This window comes from Peromyscus leucopus, chromosome 4 (assembly GCF_004664715.2).
Source record: "Peromyscus leucopus breed LL Stock chromosome 4, UCI_PerLeu_2.1, whole genome shotgun sequence".
NCBI classification, from domain to species: Eukaryota; Metazoa; Chordata; class Mammalia; order Rodentia; family Cricetidae; genus Peromyscus; species Peromyscus leucopus.
Window position 1 is genome coordinate 109,143,705 of NC_051066.1, and position 15,637 is coordinate 109,159,341.

At 42.8% G+C, this 15,637-nt stretch overlaps 1 protein-coding gene across 1 annotated transcript in view; it reads right to left on the reverse strand.

Moving 5' to 3' along the window:
* Positions 1 to 15,637, reverse strand: part of Fermt1 (fermitin family member 1) — a 46,775-nt gene that overhangs the window by 6,096 nt on the left and 25,042 nt on the right. Inside the window, exons 8-13 of the mRNA XM_028878641.2 lie at positions 15,354 to 15,485; positions 13,553 to 13,602; positions 6,822 to 6,946; positions 5,917 to 6,023; positions 4,219 to 4,440; positions 3,547 to 3,671 (exon numbers count right to left, since the gene is read on the reverse strand). Of these exons, the coding sequence (XP_028734474.1) occupies positions 3,547 to 3,671; positions 4,219 to 4,440; positions 5,917 to 6,023; positions 6,822 to 6,946; positions 13,553 to 13,602; positions 15,354 to 15,485 (761 nt within the window). The remainder of the gene's footprint in view (positions 1 to 3,546; positions 3,672 to 4,218; positions 4,441 to 5,916; positions 6,024 to 6,821; positions 6,947 to 13,552; positions 13,603 to 15,353; positions 15,486 to 15,637) is intronic.

Below are 15,637 nucleotides of genomic sequence, written 5' to 3' on the forward strand. Positions count from 1 at the left end.
GAGATGCCAACTCATTAACACCATGATTTGGTTGGATGGGTGAATCTACAGTTTAAGAGCGGGTTTGTGGATCAAGATACACATTCCAGAGTAACAACTCCTTGTATAAAGAAAGCCAAACAAATGGCTGAGCTATAGTGTGAAGAGTGGTTTAAGTTACATGAGCTTGCGCATTCTAGTATTCTAAGAAACTGGGGAGACAAGAATGGACCAGGAAAGGGGATTACAAAAATTGGCCAGGGAGGGAGGAGGGTAACTAGAGAGGTCTGCTGTGTTGGAAGTCTAGGTCCAGGAGGAAGGCATGTGTTGTAGAATATTATTTTAATGTGTGTTACTTTTGTTTATGTTGCATTTGTTTAACTCTGTGAAGTTGTGATGCTGTGCCTGTCTAAAAGACCTGATGGTCTAATAAAGCTCTGAACTGCCAATAGCAAGGCAGGAGAAAGGATAGGTGGGGTTGGCAGGCAGAGAGAATATATAGAAGGAGAAATCTGGGAGGAGAAAAGATCAAGAAATGAGAGAGGAAGGAGGAGGACATCAGGGGCCAGCCACCCAGCTACACAGCAAGCCACAGAGTAAGAGTAAGAGTTACAGAAGTTAGAGAATGGGAAAAGTCCAGAGGCAAAAGGTAGACAGGATAATTTAAGTTAAGGAAAGCTGGTAAGAAATAAACCAAGCTAAGGCTGGGCATTTAAAATTAAGATTAAGCCTCCGTGTGTGATTTATTTGGGAGCTGGGTGGTGGGCCCCCCAAAAAAAGAAAAAACAAACAACAGTGGGCATGCTTTACAGTTAAAGGTTGCTGAGAGGTCTTAGGGCACTAAGGCTCAGAGTTAGCCACTGGATTCAGCAAAGGTCAAGGGTGACCAGTGGGTGACCTTGATGACAGCAAGTGGAAGGCTATGGAGTGGGTGGGACATGCTTGGGGTGGGTTCAAGAAAAGACGGAACTGGAGACAGTATGTACAACGTGGGAGGAATTCTGCTGGGAAGGGAACAGACTCGGGGCAGCAAGGGAGGATGTGAGAGGGGATGTGAGGCTGATACCAGCATGGATGTTGTAGAAGAGAGAAAAACAATCTGGGAAAAATTCTAATTGAACAAAACACTTTTCATCTTCCTTATCTCCTACCTTTGATTAAAGTTAGCTCTACTTTCTAGGGTAATTTTCATACCCTTTATTGTTCATTCTGTTACCTTAAGTATTTTGAATAAATAAATAAATTTTTTAGAAACATGGTCTTATGTAATCCAGGCTGATTCTCCTGCCTCCATCTCTCAAGGGCTCCATCTCTCAAGGACTCCATCTCTCAAGGATTACAAGTCTGCACCACCATATCTAGTTTTATGAAGTACTGAGGATTGAACACAGAACTTTGTACATGCTAGACAAGGACTCTACCATCTGAGCTACACCTCTAGCCCCTCAACATTTAATAACACAACTCAGTGCATGTCTTGCTCTAGTGGATGAAACCCCCCTGGGCTGCTCTTTAGCTTCCAGGAAGCTGTGATGCACAGACCCAGTTTTCTTAGGGTGGCCAAGTCTCTGCTACTGCCTGCCTGCTATATTACACATGGGGTCTGCACTAGCCCTTCCTTCTAACTAGCCTTTGGAAGTGCAGGTTTTTAAAAACAAACCTTGGGCTTCTGCCTCAACATCTTTATAAACAAATGTTAGATGTTACAGGTGTATGAGCTGACATGACAAAAAGACAAGAGCGAGAAGTCATGTCAAGGGGTCGTCATCCTGGGATGTCTGTTCAGGGCCTGCCCACACTTTACAATTAATTACCATGTGACTCACACTGTTCCCTTGTTGGATTTGCTCAACAGAGCAGGTCCAGATACCCACTAGCAAGTCTCCAAGCTGAATCTTGGGAAGACCAATGCAAATGCCCAGGGTCAGAAGCTAGCCTAGGAAGAGGTGAGATTGGATGCTGGTCCTGGCTGGTTTAAGTATCCCTGCTTCCCACTGTGTGGTGATGACCTCTGAGTTACAGATAAGCCTGTGCCATGTGAGCATACATGCACATACATGTGTGCTCATATGGGAGTATCCATGTAATTTGTTCTCTCTCCATCTTTTTTCCCCTTTGTGCTTGGGATGGAGTCCAGGGCCTTGAACATGTGCCCTTTCACTGTGCTATTTCCCCAGTCCTTGATGCTTTGCCTGGCTACGTAGCTCAGGCTGGTCTTCAGATGGCCTTAAACACATGGTCCACCTGCCTTTGTCCTGATTGCCAGGCTGATAATGATGTGCCACCATGTGTCATTGCACAACAACTCTTTGTTGTGGTGAATAAAGCAGAAGGATTTTTTTGGGGGTGGGGTACAAAGAGTGTAAGCAAAAGTTAAGTGAGATGCGAACAGAAGTGAACTGAAAAGCCTGAACACATTCCCTTGCCAGCAGAGGCTGGAGGAACCAGATTTTTGGAAAGAACCGAAACATACACAAACTGTATGTTTGTGATTGGCTGTATCTTACACAAGTCAGTCAACCGCGTTATGAAGTGAGGTCATGATGTACCGTTTGCTGTGCCAGAGGATTTAGCATACATTTTGCTTAAGCACCGGTCTCCCTTACTTGGACTTGGCTGGCTTAAAAAGGAGTACTTGAAGTTGGGAAAATGGTTGGAGGGAAGTGGGAGGATCTGGAGAGGAAGGCGTGGCAGAAGGTGGGTTTGCTTAAAACATCAATTTATGAGCCTGTCTATGGACACATTTTGGAGAGCCACACTTTATATGGTAGACACAGCCATTGTACCAGTGCAGATTACCAATGTCAGTGGCCCTGACTATTGGGTTGAACTTGGACAAATCATGTAACTCTTTTTTTTCCATAGAGAAATATGTTCTCATCTGTAAAATACAAGAAGGTAATAATAGATGAGCTACACACAGGGCATTCAGACCCAGAAATCTTCTGTGGTCCACAGGAACAGTGTCTTTTCAGAAAAGGCCGGGGAATATGATACGTGTGTTTGCTAGGACATCTGTCTGGAAACCCAAAACTCTACCAAGCCCTACTGTGAGATCATAGCAGGGAGGGAAAGTTGACATGAAGGGAGGTCACAGGTGGCACAAACTCAGGAGCGGACACTCTTCTTTTGGTTCAGCATAGGCAGTTAGCCTAAAAGAATACAATTTGTAAAATCAATCTGAACATTTTTTTTCTTTTTGTTTTTCGAGACAGGGTTTCTTTGTGTAGTTTTGGGGCCTGTCCTGGATCTCGATCTGTAGACCAGACTGGCCTCGAACTCACAGAGATCTGCCTGGCTCTGCCTCCCAAGTGCCGGGATTAAAGGCGTACACCACTGCCCAGCTAAAATATGAACGTTTCCTTTCCTGCATTTAACTGAGTTTCAGGGATTGTTGACTCACTGAGCAGAAGGTATAGAAGATTCGTAAGGGCAGTTGGAGTACTTGGTCCATTTGTGAAAGGGCAGCATTCTAAAATAAGAGCTTGACATTCTAGACTGAGAACAAAGTAGGCTTCCAGAAAGCCATCTCTGGCTGAAGGGAAAGTGAAAAGACCCTGGGATTACCTGACGAGGTAGTAGGTGAGGCCGAACTCTGGTAAGGACTGCCATGCCTGGATGAACTGCAGTTTGGCTTCGACCAGAGGCATCTGGGCCACGTTATGGTGAGCTTCCAGGATCCGGGCTGCCAGCTAAGCAGAAACGGGAGACATCAAACTCTGCTTCACATTTGCTAATTGCTTTCTAATCATTCTTCTGGCTCTAGATCCCCAGTGAGAACAATCCATCCAGGGCTCCACTGAACTCTGTACAGATGGTTCGTTCTACTAATTAACTAGTTAGTTCATTCACTTTCTCCTTTTGGCAGAGTTGTGAAAATCATTGAGGAGGAGGAGGGCCAAGATCAGTCAACACACACACGAATCTAAGGTTCATGCAGATGGCTCTCTCTCTTTGGTGTTGCTTACACTGGACTAGGTTCACCTGGGCAACCTTTAACCCACTTGATGGGAGCATAATTTTGATTCTTAATAGCTTAACTCTGGATTATTACTATATCCAGTCATCAGTAAAATAATCTCTAACAAAACCAACAGTAATTCTGTCACATTGTCTACTACCCAGTGCATTGTCAAATTTCTCCATTAACCTATTTTTCATGATGATGGCCTTAATTGGATGGAGCCCCTCCTTTGATTTTAGAGTGTAAGTACTGTAAACAACCAAGCAGGCGAGAACCTGTTTAGACTTGTGCTTTTTTGCACAGCGAGGCGATACTAAACATTCTGGGTTCATGTCCATGCTTTCGATACTGGAAGCCACAAGAGGTGATGAGTTCCGGTTTTTCATCTTCAGAAATGAAAGGATGCTGACGACCTCTGGCTGATAGGAGCTGTCTGCCATGGTTTTACCCTTTGATGCCAAGATGCAGGCAGCCATCCACCGGGCATATTGATCCTCCTGAAACAAATGTCAGAGGACTTAGAAGCAAGTCCTCAGTGGAGCCACCTTGCCACAGACCAGCAGAGATCTTGGCCAAAAGGGTGAGAAGCAATTGAGGCCTTGGGCTATGATGCAAAACTATTGTTTTCCAATCATGGAAAGATGTGAAGCCACACTCGTTCTGAGTGGCTGCTAGCCGCTGAAGGTAAACCCAGCAAGAGCTTTTGAAGTGTGTCCTGTCAGCTTTGAAAGACATTTTAAAATAATTTATTTAAGTTTATCTTATGTGCATTGGTGCAAAAGTGTCCGATCCCCTGGAATTTGAGTTATAGAGAGTTGTGTGCTGCCATGTGGATGCTGGGAATTGAACTCAGGTCCTCTGGATGAGCAGCCAGTGCTCTTAACCTCTGAGCTGTCTCTTCAGCCCCAGCTTTGAATGAGTTTGCACCAGGAACTCTGTGTGCAAAAATGATGAAAGGAGACAAAGGAGTCCAGAGCGGTGCAGACAAATGAAGCCCCAAATTTCCTGAGAGCTTCATAGATATGATTTCCAACTTCATAACGTGGGTGACATACATGATGAAGAACCCCACCCCCAGGCTTTCTGCATTATTTGTATCCTCATCTATCCTAGGTAAAGATTCTAACTCTAAGGAGACAATCAGGATGGGATTTGAACCAGTCAGTGGAGTTTCTATTGCTCTTTAATGCCTGAGTTAGGCAGCCTGGGACCCAGAATAAATAAAGTCAGCTCAAACTAAAGCAAGGAGCCAAGTCTAGGTAGACCTGTAGTTTAATAAGATGCAGCCAGCTAATAGCAGCCTGGAACATCAGACTCCTCCAGCCAAAATTCAAATGTTTTTAGAACATCGGTTGGTGCAACACTACTTAAAAGACAGAGCAGCAGTTTGAGCTATGACCTCTTCAGGGCTGCATTTACTACAGTTCTATAGAGGAGACTTCAGTTTTGCAGTGATCCTTTCAGTACAGAATTCAATACATCACATATAGCATTTAGTACTTCCACTGTGTTAGGTGCTTTAGCCTATGTGTAGGCTAATGTATGTGTTCTGAGCATGCCTAAGATAGGCTTAGTTGGGATATTTGCAGGTTAGGTGTTTTAAATGCAATTTTGACTGCACAGTAATTTTAATTTATCATGTGTTTATGAGATCAAAACCATTGTATGTACATCAACAAGTATCTGTGTTTTGCTCTTAGTATTAAGTTTTTTTATTTATTTATTTATTTATTTATTTATTGTTTTTTATTTATTGTTTTTGGGGGGTAGGCACATGTGATCCTGGTGTAGGAGTAGAGGAGGTCAGAAGACAACCTGGGGGAGCCAGCTCTTTCCTTCCACTGTGTGAGTCCTGAGGCTCGAACTCGGATCACTCAGTTTGGCAGCAGGCACCTTTACTCACTGAGCCATCTTGCCAGCCCCTGCTTAGTCTTAATACAGAGGAACTGATGAGATTTAGTGGCTTTACTTACATGGTCACATCTCAAATACACTTCATTCATCCCATCGGCGACAGGGATTAGTAACTTGATTCCAAATTTTCTCCCCGCTACATTCACATCTGGAGCAATTTCACAGCCTGAGGAACAAAAAGCAGGTCAACACTGAGTGCTGAGAAATCTGTTGTAATAAATGCCAACGTGTATCTTCAGCTGAGACTTGCCCATGAGTCAAAGCTAGAGGAACAACCAATAACAACGATTCAGGGAAAACTAATTAGGAATATAAACAAGATGGATAAAGAAAATGATTCTATTATTTCCTTTAAAAATCAATTGAATTCATTTTTAGGATGATATTGACTATCTTGTTAAATATAATTTTTTTTTTTTTGAGACAAGATCTCAATGTGTCCCAGGCTGGCCTTGAATTGGCTGTGTAGCTTAGGCTGGCCTTGAATCCACAATCCTCTTGCCTCAGGAGGATAACACCCCTCCTGGTATGAATAAAAAATGTAAAAGCGAATAAAGCGGAAGTGACTCTCTGCTCCAGTGGCGGCAGAGCTGAGTACACGGGCTGATGAAATAACCCAGGGGGCTGAGACGCCACTGCACTCAGTCACTTTCAGCGATTAGAACGGGTGCTAAAGTAACTAAGACCGAAACACAACACATCATGGCATTCCTCCCCACCCCCTCTCTGTAGGGCTTAGGATCGAACCAGGAACCTTGCACAAAAGTACATGCTCTACCCCCAAACCAACAACTGTTTTTGCATCAGAAAGCCTCCCGTGCTGGGTGAGAAGGGAGAATCCAGCACAGACCTCATGCAATGCCCATGTCCTGTAATGCAGAGGAGCTGCTGTCTGGTAAGCAGCGAGGCTCGGAGTTCTTCTGGGTCCCGTTGGATGCCACAGCGAGATGCAAAAAGCCCTTACCTCTAAGGTTTAGTTTTTCTATTGGCTCTCCTTGTTCAAGTTCCTTATTTTTAAAGTAGGCTATAGATGTGTCTTTAAAGACAAACCAGTATTGCTTGAAAGCTTTTAACATTAGCTTCTTGGGCCTGCAAATTAAAGAACAGCAAATATTTAAACACTAGTCGGAACTGCAGAATACATAACAAATATGGAGTGGATTAAGGCCTTGGGATAACATAGTCTTTATTGTTAAAACAATTTTCAAATTTCTGATTTTACTTCTACGTTTTTCTAATGGCGCTGAGGATCAGATCCAGGGCTTTGGGCACGCTGAGTAAGTACTATCCCACTGAACTGCATCCCCAGCCCACCAACAGATAAAAGCAGGAAGTGAAACATTGCTGTGTGATGTACACATTGATGCAAACTAATTCAAAGGCCCAGAAGTCAGAAGTCAGACCTCTTGGGTCCATGTTCTTCCTCTGCCACTGTGGGACTCCCAGCAGTGGGAGCAGGGCTGTCTCTGACTCTTTTGCTGGCTTCTGGGACCCTACTCCTCATACTGGGTTGCCTTGCCTAGCTCTAATGCAAGGGGGAGGTGCTTAGTCTTACTGCAACTTGATATGCCGTGTTTTGTTGATATCCACGGGAGGGAGACCTTCCCTTTTCTGAATAGAAAGGAGGAGTGGATGGGGTAGGGGCAGAGAGGAGTTGGGGGGAGGATTGAGAGGAGGGAGGGGAAACTGTGGCCTGGATGTAAAATAAATAAATTAATTAAAAAAATAAAAATTTTGCCTAGTGGTGGTGGCACATGCCTTTAATCCCAGTACTCCGGAGGCAGAGGCAGGTGGATCTCTGTGAGTTTGAGGCCAGTCTGATCTATGGAGTTCCAGGACAGCCAGGGCTGTCACACAGAGAAACCCTGTCTCGAAAAGCCAGAGGAAATGAAGCCAAACCAAACCAAAGTAAACCAACCAACAAAAAACCCCTCAAAACACTTTAAACACCTGCCTCCCTGACCAATGTGTATTTATAAACAGTAACACTGTCCTACTAAAAACATTATTACACTTACACAAAACTATGAAGTGAATGGAATGTTAAGCCCATTTCAAGAAAGGAAGTAGTTGCTTACTCAAAACCTGTGGGTTTATCTCAGCTGTGATTACTGAATCATGATGCTGTAACCCTAGCTGTACAACGGTTTGTCGAGACAAAATTACTAATTTCCATCTTTTCTGAAGCCAGTCACTCACTTAGGAAAGTTAAGTAGAACATATGGAATTTTAATATTTTTAATAAGTACATTTCAAACTAACCCACTGTAGCTCTTGAATTAGATAACATCTAACATGGAGATATATGTTATCATGTTTTAAAAGCATGCAGACTTTTTTATTTTCTTTTATGGTTTTAAGGATTGAACCAGGACCTGGCACACTAGACAAACACTCTACCTCAGCCATTATTATTATTATTATTTTTTTTATAAAACCACTTTTAGCAGGGGTGGGCAGTGGTGGGCAATGAGAAGAAAGTATAATGACATTTATGTAGGAAGATACCACAAGGCATTAGTCTGTATGCCAGCTATGGTGGTTTGAAAGAAAATGGCCCCCAAAGGAAGTGGCACTATTAGGAAGTATGGCTTTGTTGGAGGAAGTGTGTCATGGTGGAGGTGGGCTTTGAGGTCTTATATATGCTCATGCCACACCCAGTATCTCAGATCACTTCCTTTTGCCTGTGGATCAAGATGTAAGAACTCTCAGCTCCTTCTCTAGCACCATTTCTGCCTGCACGATGCCTTGCTTCCTGCCATGACAATAATGGATTAAACCTCTGAACTCTAAGTGAGCCACCCCAATGAAATGTCTTCCTTTATGAGAGTTGCCGTGGTCATGGTGTCTCTTCACAGCAATAGAAACCCTAACTAAGACACTAGCCTAAAAATTACTAAAATACTGTAATCAGGTACAGTTGACATACAAAGAGTTTTGTATACTTAATATATAAATCTGGATGAATTTGCAGATACCAACGTGAAATCATTGCCGTTAATGCCATATACATGTTTGAAACCTCTCAGAGTTTCCTTGTCCCTTCCTTATTACTATTCCCTTCAGTGTAAGAAGAGTTAATTTTCTTAGGAAACTACTCTTTGTTGTAGCGACCTCCAGGACTTACTTATCTTACATACTAGATCTCTGTATCCTTTGGTCATCACCCCATTTCCTTCTTATTCCAGATCACACCACTACTTCTGCCTTCCACTGCTGTGCAATTGATGTTTTAGATCCACAACATTTATCTTTTTTTGTCTTTTGTTTTTTGAGATGGAGTTTCTCTGTGCTACAGCCCTAGCTGTCCTGGAACTCACTATGTAGACCAAGCTGCTCTCAAACTCACAGAGATCCACCTGCCTCTGCCTCCTGAATGCTGGGATTAAAGGTGCGCACCACCATGCTTGGCCCAGCACTTGTCTTTTTAATGCATAGCATGATTATTGGCAACAGGGTAACCATAGAAACATTGCAGAATATTTCTAAAATGTTATCTTTGGGGGCTGGAGCGTTGGCTCAGCAGTTAAGAGCACTTGCTGCACCCACATGGTAGCTCACAATCACTTGTAACTATTTCCATGAGCTCTGATGCCCTCTTCTGGTCTCTCACCAGGCATGCACATGGTAGCTCACAATCACTTGTAACTATTTCCATGAGCTCCAATGCCCTCTCCTGGCCTCTCACCAGGCATGCACATGGTGCACACACAAATGCAGTCAAAACACCCACACACATAAAATAAAATAAAAAATCTAATCTAAAAAATGCTATCTTCACAACATTCCTGTCTTTCAAAAACTGGTTATACTGTAACTATTTCACAATCACTTGTTCCTTCAAGGAGAGGTAAGTGTGTATGCAGTTTTGGAAGCATGTGGTGGCTTACAAGTGATGCTAAGTGGGGATACTTATTTTTGAAAAACAGAACCTCACAACACCACTTGCTGGCTTTGCCTACATTAAGCTGGTGAGTCTTATCATTGGGATCAAACTTTCATGATCATTTCATTTATTTATGAAGTATTGTAAAGATCCTGGAATATTTTAAGAGTCGTGTCTTGAAATAAATCAACTAACTATACAGCTCATGTGTAAGTATTACTAGAAGTTCTTTGCTGTGGTAGCTTGCCGATAAATAACTCAGTGAACAAATTTTACCTGCAGCTGTCCTATTAACTGTGGATGGAGCCATTTTATCTGCTCCAAAGTGGCGCTGGTAGCAGCTTTGGCATACACCCTGTTCACATGAAGTCATTTATTAGTAGCGCCAAGGCTTATAAATCTGCTTTTCTCAAATGTGGAATTTCTTAGGATTGTGTTTGTCTGGCATATATTTACAGACCTAGAGGAAGTAGAGTTGAGAGGTTTGACTGAGCACTCACTCTTTTCTCTCAGAACTTCCTGGGCCACTTCCTGTTGCCACTGGCTGCCCATGTGACACTCCGGGCGGCCATCTTTCTGTTGTTGTCCTGAAGTAAGTCTGTCCTTTTCTTCCTCTTGTCTTAAAGACAATATCAATGGTTGGGTTTACCAAGATTTAATGATTCATTGATTTTTCCTGCCTAAGACCCATGACCCATGGATTTAAGCACTTTTATTTTCAAGATTCATGGAAAACTTTTAAGTATTCTCTTTTGAATGCTTCATTCTCTCCAATTATTTCCTCTAGAACTCCCAATAGACACAGGTTGGGCCTTCTTAGTCTATTTAAGTCATATTTATGCCATTTGGATTTTCTTTGATGGCATTAATAATTTGATGGTTAATACACCAAAACAATTAAAAATTTTATTTTGTGTCAGGTTCTCACTGTGTAGCCCAGGCAGACCTCAATCTTGCAGTAGTCCTCAACTCTCTTCCTAGCAATTTCACATCCCTATGCCACACATTTAATCGTCAGAATTTCTATTTTAATCCTTTTAACAATTCATGGTCTATTTTGCTATGCTTTTTACTTTTAAATTTACTTACTGGTTGTAATCATATTCACTTGATAGTTTCTTAGTATTTTAACATCTATAATTATTAATGGCCCACCACATCACAGGGCTGTGACTTCCTGTGGGAATGCACATTGTGTTCCATATGAAGGGTGTGGGTAGCTCCCTCTTAGTATTTTCATAGCTGCATTGCTAGGGCTTCACGGGTCTCGTGGCCCAAACCAGCTTTCCTTTAGATTCCCTTAGCAGTTAGGACACTTATGTTGCTGGAGGGCTTCTCTCCAGGTTCCACCAAGCCCCGCAGTCCACAATCCACGTATAAAATAATCACTCAGACGCTTATATCACTTATAAACTGTATGGCCGTGGCAGGCTTCTTGCTAACTGTTCTTATATCTTAAATTAACCCATTTCTGTAAATCTATACCTTGCCACGTGGCTGGTGGCTTACCGGCGTCTTTACATGCTGCTTGTCCTGGCGGTGGCTGCAGTGTCTTCTCTCTTTCTTCCAGTTTCCCCAATTCTCCTCTCTCCTTGTCCCGCCTATACTTCCTGTCTGGTCACTGGCCATCAGTGTTTTATTTATATAGAGTAATATCCACAGCACACCTAGGTTATTTCAGTCTGCACCAAGCATGCACCCTGGCTCTGATTCCACAAGAGAGGCTTCCTGTTTTCCCACAGATGGCATTGCAAGGATAGCTTCCTCTCTGCTTGCCAGGTGCCCTGTAGTTTTCCTATTTTGTTTTGAGCAGAGAAGATGGCCCTCATGAGGTTGCACCTTTTGCCGGTTGCTTCTGTCTGGCTTATTGCTTAATGTGACCTGTAGAGCTGTATGTCTTATACTTATATAGAAATTAAAGCCCCCGCCCTAGCCAGGTGTGGTGGCATACACCTGTAACTCCAGCACTTGGAGGCAGAGGCAGGCAGATCTCTGTGAGTTTGAGCCCAGCCATTCTACACAGTGAGTTCCAGGTCAGCCAGAGCTACATAATGGCCTTTCTCAAAACAAATGATTAAACCAATCAACCCAACACAGCAAAACAACAAACACCAGTCCCAAGTCATGAGAACCCAATTCCTGTGTGGCTGTGGCTTCATTTTATAAACATTGTTGTTGGCTCCAATCTAATGTTTTACACAGCATTCAGGTGTCCTGACAGCCAGATTGGGGTGCGCACTAGACTCAGTGCCACATTACTGGAAACTGAAGCTCACTGCTCAACAGTGATGGTGGGGACAACAGAGTTTGTTTAGAAAACAATAAAGAGCTTCCCTGTACAAAGAATAAAAAGTTGACCTCAAACAATTCGTCTACTGTTCTTATATCAGTGAGGAAAGGAAACCCAGGGAAATGCAGAGCCTCCTGAACCCAACACTCTATTAGGAATGCAGCTTTACTCACTTACCAGGACTCCTCCTTTCCTCCCCCAGTCTCTGTCCCTTTCTCACATAACCTCTCACCTTCCTGTCTGCATTTCTTCCATCTAGGAACACTACTGCATCACTATTACTGTATAGTGAATTTGGTGTCTTGAGACCTTTGGTAGACAGTGTCCATTCAATAATATACAAGGACAGTCTTGGTGAATCTGGGTGTAAGTTACAGGCAAGCCAGCGGGCAGCAGAAGTGAAGAGGACACAGGTCACTTTCCACACATCACCCCTTTGTCAAACACTAGAACATGGGAAGAAGGGGCTTTCTCCATTTGTTTTGTGATGTGCTGCCTACACTCTATTCGGAGACTATGAAACTAAATTTCCTTGTGATATTATTATATATATTTTATAAAGCTATATTTGCCATGTCAATTTACTCTTTTCCCCTGCAGCTCCGAGTATCATTAGACTGATCAATTGTCGTTACAGCTATTTGTGTCAAGAAGTCACCTGAGATCATACCCTATCATCACAACAAAAGACCAAATAAACCAGTACTAGAAGCCCAGTGACAAATAGCCTCTTGGACCCTTGCTTCTCAGGTACACCTCATTCACCATTCAGACTTTGCAAGTCCTTCTCTGCCTCTAGTGTGGTCAAAAGCGACTTGCATTTCTCTCAAGGCCAGGTGCCCCAGTAAGGTATTGGTTTGTTAAGAAAAGTCAATAAACCATAAAGCGACACAGTGACTGCCTTGTTTCTTTCAACTTAACACTCCTTGGCACTATCACAAGGGTGGCAGTCACCCAATAAAACAAACAGAGATAGTAACAGACTGACCAACACTGAGCAGGTGAATGGAGGTTAATAAAAGTGACTACTCCCTGTAAGCCCAGGAACAAAGAACTAGAAGCAAAGATTTATTACACTTCCAAACAGCTCTCCGATGGTGTAGGAGTCCTGAGCCTCCAAAGCAGACCCTAGCAGAAATGTTGTGATATACACATGGTCAGTCTTGCTGACCTGCTCATATTTACACCACTGGTCTGCGAGCGTGTATGTACCAGGCACCAAACTATATGCTCAAATGTCTCATTTTATTCAATGCTCCCAACGAACTCAAGAAGAGGTATACCCTCACTTGACAGCTTAGGAAACTAAAGCTCAGAGTTATAAAAACTCCACTCAAGGTGGCCAGTGCCTGTGATGGGAGTTGAGGTTAACTCATTATTGTCTTGTGACAAAACCCATGACTCGGAGCCCACCTTTGACCCATGGACCTGGCCGCTGGTTGTGCAATTGTGTCCAATCCCAGACCCTACTTGTGAGCGTCTGCTACAAGGGGTTCTTTTGCCCTTTCAAGTTACTTACCTAAATAATTTGAGATAATCTGCAAGTTTAGGGATATCAGTGATGTCCTCCTAAGGAGAGATACAGGAATTACTAGCAGGAACTTCACAGAGGGCACTGCTAGGCCACATGTGTCACCCAGCATGGCAGTCACTTGCCACAGAGACTTTACAATCTGAATTAATTAACATGAAAGAAAACGAGAGACTGAGTTCTTTAGTTACATGAACCACAGTAGTTATCTCTGGGGGATAGGAGGAAGGAAGCTGAATGAGGAGCATTCAGGGGCTCCTGGGTAGGTGACAAGGTCCTGTTTCCCAATTCTGGACAAGTGACTTGGTTGGCAATGCTAAGTTGCTAATATGTATATTTGTATGTTTCTTTTTTTTTTTTTTTAAATTTCTTTGTGAGGCTAAGAATGTAAAAAGAAGTAAAAAAAAAAATCAACTCATACTTCTTATACCTATACATACTTCAAGTTAAAAATTTGAGTTTGGAATGAAAACTTATGTATGAACAGCTCTTTTGTAATTTTGAAGTTAAAGTGGACTACTAAGGTCACATCCAGGTCACTGATTAAACTTGAAAGGAACCTGGTTCAAAGTTCATTCTGAGGTGGCAGTGGATGGCTGGCGGCAGTACATAGAACTCCTGAGGGAAAGAGGGAATTTCTCATTTGTTCAAGCAGGGTTAACTTCCTGTTATATACTCAGTGGAGGTAGCAGGCAAAAATCTCTAATTTCTGCTTGGTCAGGCATTGGCATTGTGTGGTAAGCTTTTGTTTTCTTGTGGAACCAACACTCCACTTTAAGGCAGTTCCTGATAAGAGAACTCCCAATGAAAGCAGAAGAATGCAGTGACTCATGCTTAGCGTTCATTTAGATCACAGTTTCAGCAGACCCTCTTGCTTGGATTCAATGTGATTAAACCAGTAATTATTCCTTTGGTTGAAGAAGTTAAAACAAAAGAGCAGCGCTCAGGGGAAGAATCAAACCAGAGGGACATTCCAATGACAAGGCTGCCATTCAACCACCTATGGGGAGAGGGGCCAGGTTGTTAACTAGTTTTCTTTCTTAGGTGTGACTGGAGGGTTTTAGTTCCTGAAATCAAAATTGTTTAGGAGTGTTTGATTATATCCTAGATCAGTGGTTCTCAACCTTCCTAATACTGCAGTCAACATAGCATTGATACAGTTACTACAGCATTAACACATTAACATACTTTTAATACAGTTCCTCATGTTGTGGTGACCCTAACCATAAAATTATTTCCATTACCACTTCATAACTGTAATCTTGTTATGGCTATGAATTGTGATGTAAATATCTGATATATAGGATGTCTGATATGTGACCCCTATGAAAGGGTCATTCAACTCCCAAGGGGTCATGACTCACAGGTTGAGAACTGCTGTGCCCTAGAGACAGGCCCTACTCTCTGTCACCCTTACTCAGTGACAACATGTGACCAGGCTCCAAGGCCTTTTTCTTCACCCTCATGGGTGCTCCATGCCATAGGCTGTAGAGCTCTGTCTTGACTTAAAGGATCAATGGCATGTTCCATGCTAGTGTTATGGGGCCAGTGTCATTTCCCCACATACTGTACCAACTGCTCCCCAGGAAGAAATGCCATATCAAAACTTTCATTGGTGGTGGTGAAATTATCTTACAGTCCCTTGCAGGGCTAACCTGAGAAAAGCTAGTTCTTGCTAAATTTAAGCTTGTCACATGAGCAGCATATTTTTTCTTTTTGGAAGAAATGTTCTTTTAGCTCCAATCTGCATTTGTGAGGACAAATTCTGAGTTAACAGAAACATTCATACCAAGGTGCTGTCGGCCTTCCCACCTTCGAGGGTCACTTCCAAACTGGACAGGGCTGCCTCCACTTCATCTACCTCAGACTTGCTTGCAAAGTCCTGTATTTCAGCACACAGTGACAGTTTGCTGATGTGATACTAAAATATAAACAGAGGTTTTGTTTTTATTTTGTCAAGTTAAATTAATGTGTGGATTTGAGGCAGGATCTTGCTAAATTGTTCAGGCTAGTCTCAAACGCTCTAGGTAGTCTAAGCTGCCCTTGAACTTATGATCCCCCTGCCTCAGTCTC